Consider the following 5467-nt stretch of genomic DNA (forward strand, 5'->3'; position numbering starts at 1 on the left):
GAGAATATTTTGTTTTTGGTGTATTTTGTTTTGTTTTTAGTGCATTTTGTTTTGTTTTTCGTGTATTTTGTTTGGAAGTCGGTTTTGTTTCTTAGAGAGTGATAAGGACAAAAGGCTTCTATAAAATTTGTCTTAGTAAAATGTATACTTGATTCGTGTGATATGACTTCACTTATAAAATTACAACGTCTGTTTAGGTTACAAACAGTCGCAATAAAATAATTTAATAAATAATAAAACAATTTAAATTTGTTGGATTTATGCATCTACTAGCTTTCACCCACGACTTCGTCAGCATAGAATTAAAAAAAAAGTAAATAGCCTATATGTTCTTCCAGACTATGCTTTACGTCTATGCCAAATTTCATCAAGATCCGTTCAGCCGTTTAGATTACAAACTAACAAACATCCATCCATCTAAACTTTTACATTTATGATATTAGTAAGAAGTAACATTGTTTGTTTGATAGATATTTTAAAACTATGTCCGTAGAAATAATTATTTACATACGTCGTTAATATTATTCACACAAAATGTTTTAAAAGTAAACGTAACTGGGTTACATTTTTACCTTCTACTGCATTGAGTTTAAATACACGCACTTCAGAAATCCGAACTTTAAATTATTCACATATGGGTTAGCGCTCAACATTACGCGATAAATAAGTACGTTTGTAAATTGTAATACATATAATTACAAGTTAATCTTAATATGGCTGCTTCCGTCCGCGACTCCGACCACGTAGAATTTAAAAAAAACAAAAGCGTGTAGTCTATGTGTTCTTCCAGACTATCCTCTACATCTATGCCAAATTTCATCGAGATCCGTTCAGCCGTTTGGGCTGCAAACTCTAACAAACATCCATCAATCCGTCCATCTAAATTTTCACATTTATAATATTAATATGAAGTATGATTAAAATTAATATGGATAGATGTTTGTCCACCAAAAGGACTGAACGGATTTCGACGGAATTCGACATAGATGTACAGCATAGTCTGGAAGAACACATAGGCTACACACAAGCGAAAGCTAGTGTTATTACCTTATTACATACATACCAGTCGAATACGTATATTATATTAAAACTGATCTATACTCATATTATATAGAGGAAACATTTGTATTTTCGATTTTTTTTTAATTTTTGTATGTATTGATATAACTCAAAAACTGCTGTACCGATTTCAAAAAATCCTACACCTTTACAAAGCTACGTTATCAATGAGTAATATATGTTTATTCATTTTTTTTATTGCATGCGAGTGCAGTCGTAGCAACAGCTAGTCAGTAATATTTTAGATTACAGAGAAATAAATTATACAAACTTAAGCGTGTTAATTTTTCTACCATGACCATTATAGTGTGGGAAAACCCGTGTATTTTTATCAGATTAATAAAGTTTGTCACGAACTTAAAGCGCTTAGCTAACGTTTGCGTTAACTTATATAAAGTAGCTTATCTATTTTAATGTAATGAATAAATTAATTTAAATAGGGAAATCCATTCTTTGTTATCTACGAAATAGATTAATGGTTAATACAGATACAAAAATTTATGAATATGGAGGGGTACATCGCTAGAGGTAGACCTAGAAAGAGATGTTTGGATTGCGTGACAGGTGACATGATCAAGAAGGGAGTGATGACTGAGATGACGGATGATAGAGCTATTTGGAGGACGAAAACCCGGTGCGCCCTACGGGAGAAGGATAAGGCAGGGGAGATGACAGATACAAAAATTTATTGTAAGACAGGAAACGAATAAGTTTTAGGTCCACCCTAGCAATATCTTAACCAATTCTAATTTTGCTTTTTATGTAATTTTTTTGCTTGAGTATAAAAATCGTTCTTTTAAAGATTAGATTTCAAAAGTATGAAAGATGTATATATTCTATGTCCCACTGTCAATCAATAAATGAAGTGAATATATTGAAGTTTCATCCTTGTTTTTAGCACAAGAACAAATATAGGTTGAATACTCTGCGGGTAAAACAATTCTAGGCAGCAAAACAAAGCCTTCAAAACAAACTTTTCCGTGGCATTCGACTTTTCAATTAACATGGCCTAGTAACCTTGTGTCTAATATTATGAAGTTGTATTCTAGATAGCAAATAGATTACTAAAATAGCTCCTACATTCAATATACGATAGAAGCTTTATTTCGTTTTAAACAGTAAACAAAAACACGGCAACTTGTTGATAGCGTTTTATTGTTTTACAACAAATGCGATCATAACTCGTTTTTATGGTAAAATGATTATTCACATGCAAACATCGTAAAACTCATATTTCAAGCAAGAAATCACCATCGTTCAAATACTTGAACAAAATATGAATTCGTATACTTTTAGAGTTTTATTGTTAACTCTACAGTTTTGGAAATATATTTCTAACGCACATATTTCGATATCTATACTAATATTGTAAAGAGAGAGATATTGTAAAAACTACGGGGCCGATTTTAAAATATTTTTCACCAATACATAGGTAAATTATCTGTAACTAAAATAGGCTACATTTCGTATTATTTTTTAATTTCACGCAAACGAAGTCGCGAGCAACAGCTAGTTAATTACAAAGCAGATCGTACACATTGATATTAACGTATCACGATATTTTAATTTAGTAAATAAAAATTTTACAACATTGAATCGGAACATTTTAAAAATTTTATAAGTGGTAAGCAGTAATCAACCAACAGATGGCGCTGAACAACGTTATAATAAAGTTCTGTTTATTAAAAAAAGTAAAACTGCATTTATATTAACAATAAACATTTATATAAGAACCAACGGTAAAATAATAATTTGTTATTAAAAATGTTACAATATATGTTACTGGCTGAATGGACATTTCAACAGAATAGAAAAAAAAAAATTAAGACAAAATGGAGGAAATTCCAAAACACGAAAATGGATGTGTACAATTTTTGTTGTATTGCAAATGTATTAAGGACATAAGAATTTTGCTTGAATAGTGTTAGTTTATTGTTTAACAATAACAATAACGGAAATGGTAAGCGATAAATGTGCGTATGTTTGTGGCGCCATTATTTTTATTTCTGCTATCATTATTTATAAATATTATCTGTTAAACTGTGTATTCACAACTTTAAAGTTTGAAAGTTGTAACGCCACGAGCATAGCTCTTTGTGTGAACATATAAATGTTCACACTAGCAAGCCCACATTATATTGTTGTTTTTAAAAGTTTGTCCCGACCCGCTTTATAGGCTTTAAAAATAAACATTTAACGTATACGCTGAGAAAAATGCGTTTGCCGTTTGTTCAAATGTTTTTCTCTAACAAAATAGAATCAAATATAATCAAAATCTACGTTTTATTGCGTAACCAAAAACTTCGGTGCTGTCCGCTGAATGGAAATTTATCGAAGAAGGTTTACGACTTTCTCAGTGAAGGGCCACGTGCGTTGAATATTGTAACGAATTGAGTGTTAACCGCAGATATTGGACGTATGCGGGTAAATCTAAAAAGTTCTAACATTTACTTTGAATACAAATTACGTCTTGATTTTTTTCATATACGATATCAATGAAAACAACTGAAAGAAATCGTTCAATTGTTTTTTATCTTGTAGTTTACGGAGTGTCGCCATATTGTAGTACATCTCTATCAGCCGTCATATCTGAACTCTCTTTATAACTTTCTTGTTCAAATGTCACCGCGTTTGAAATTCAATATCATTGCAATAATTTTTTTAAAAATTTTTACTCGTGTCTTAGAAGTAACAAACATTTATTCTATAAAAAGTACATTGTAACAACTAAGAACAAAACATTATTGCGCAAACATTTCAGTTTATGTTGCTTTTATTTCGTAAGCAAATAGAATTTGCAAACATTTTGAATATAGTAATAACGTTAGACTCGCATATCATGACTTTTCTAAAAAATTCTACAAGATAGTCTAGTAAATGACATAAATTATGTTTCTTATGGTAAATTTGGCTATAGAATGGTTTTTCGCACATGCTACTACCAATAACAGTACAAACACAGTAGCAAGAAAGATGTTAAGTAGAAAATCAATATGTTAACTTTTCCCTGGGAATTCTTTCTGGATACGCAGACAAAGTAACAAGTCCAGTATTAAGGGATTGGTAAATACATCATACAAATTCCTAACATAGTAACTGTAAAGTTTGCGTTATTTCATTTCCAAACCTATGCACCGAAGCTTAAAAATTTTACTATTACAAATTTGGTGTATTTATTTTCTTAATACTAGAAGAGAGTAAATGAGCAACGTATCGTCTAATATTATTTGATCTGACGCCCATGGACATCCGCAACGTCAGAGGAACCGCAAATACGTTGCCTGTCTTGAAAAGAGAAGCACACTCTTTTCTTGAAGGCCCACATGTCGTAACTAATATGTAGAGGATGCAATTGTAATCTTGTTATTTTGGTGTACAGGGTGTTTGCTAACGTGTATTGTGTGTACAGGAGGTGTTGTGCCGTGGTGGCGCGGTGATGTCGGCATGGGGGCGGTGCTGCCGCTGGCGCTGGCGGCCGTGCTCGCGGCGGTGAGCGGCGCGCGCGCACTGCCCGCCGACACCAAGCCCCCCGCGACTCTCACGACCCCCAGCACCTCCCACACCGCGCCCCCCTCGCCCCCCGCGCTGCGCGCTCAGCCACTCTTAGAAGAAGAAGAGGATCAGCCTCACCTCGACTACTACGATGAAGACCGCATTAATATATCCCGTAAGCATAATTGTTATATCCACAAGCTTAGGTACAGTCGCGGAAACCTGCGGTGATAAGCTTACAAAAAAAATTACCTTGTTACTTGCAAAGAATACATTGCAGGCATTGCGCAAATGACGGGAAAAAAATAAAGCAGCAATGAGCCGCGTACCACTGACTATTATTCGTAGTGGCAAATCGGGAAGGAACCCAAATCTTAAATTTAAAATACCATTTATTTTATGTCAAACTGCCGTTCAATTACAAGGCAATGGATTGAAAGAGCTACAAAACGAATAGAAGTGTCTAAATTGCCTCCGCTAGAATAAATAGTGCAATAAAAATAAATATACTGTCTATACGTTGGTCGATTATGTAAACAATGCACCTCGGCCTCGGCCCACTTCGTTGCGCGGCAAAGAAAGGCCACCTGGAGCGTCTCACTTCGTTATTATTTGAAAAGGTGCAAGAAATTTGCTCGTTATCGAATTTAGACCACCTTAGGAGACCTTTTATATTCCATTTGCATATTTAGTTTTAATTCTATGTTTGTTCATTGCATTGAATACAAATACAAACTTAAGACATGGTAGTTAAGCTTTTGATAAAGAACAAAACTATTTTTGACCGACTTCCCAAAAGAAGGAGGTACTCAATTCGTCTGTATGTTTTTTTTTTTATTTTTTTTTTATGTGTGTTACGGCATAACTCCGCCGCTAGTGGACCGATTTTGATAATTCATTTTTTATCCGAAAGGTA

At 33.5% G+C, this 5467-nt stretch overlaps 1 protein-coding gene across 4 annotated transcripts in view; it reads left to right on the forward strand.

The window, feature by feature from the left end:
• The window catches only part of LOC106103815, a 27168-nt gene that overhangs the window by 6346 nt on the left and 15355 nt on the right, over positions 1–5467 (forward strand). For 2 of the 4 annotated variants that reach the window (XM_013283703.1, XM_013283706.1), the window contains exons 1-2: positions 2910–3019; positions 4469–4726. In XM_013283703.1, the coding sequence (XP_013139157.1) occupies positions 4504–4726 (223 nt within the window). In that variant the 5' untranslated portion in view covers positions 2910–3019; positions 4469–4503. Of the gene's footprint in view, positions 1–2909; positions 3033–4468; positions 4727–5467 lie in introns of those variants that run through there. The other 2 variants (XM_013283704.1, XM_013283705.1) reach the window with 2 other exon arrangements.

The sequence above is a fragment of the Papilio polytes genome, unplaced genomic scaffold, assembly GCF_000836215.1.
Source record: "Papilio polytes unplaced genomic scaffold, Ppol_1.0 DF823731.1, whole genome shotgun sequence".
In the NCBI taxonomy this organism is placed as follows: Eukaryota; Metazoa; Arthropoda; class Insecta; order Lepidoptera; family Papilionidae; genus Papilio; species Papilio polytes.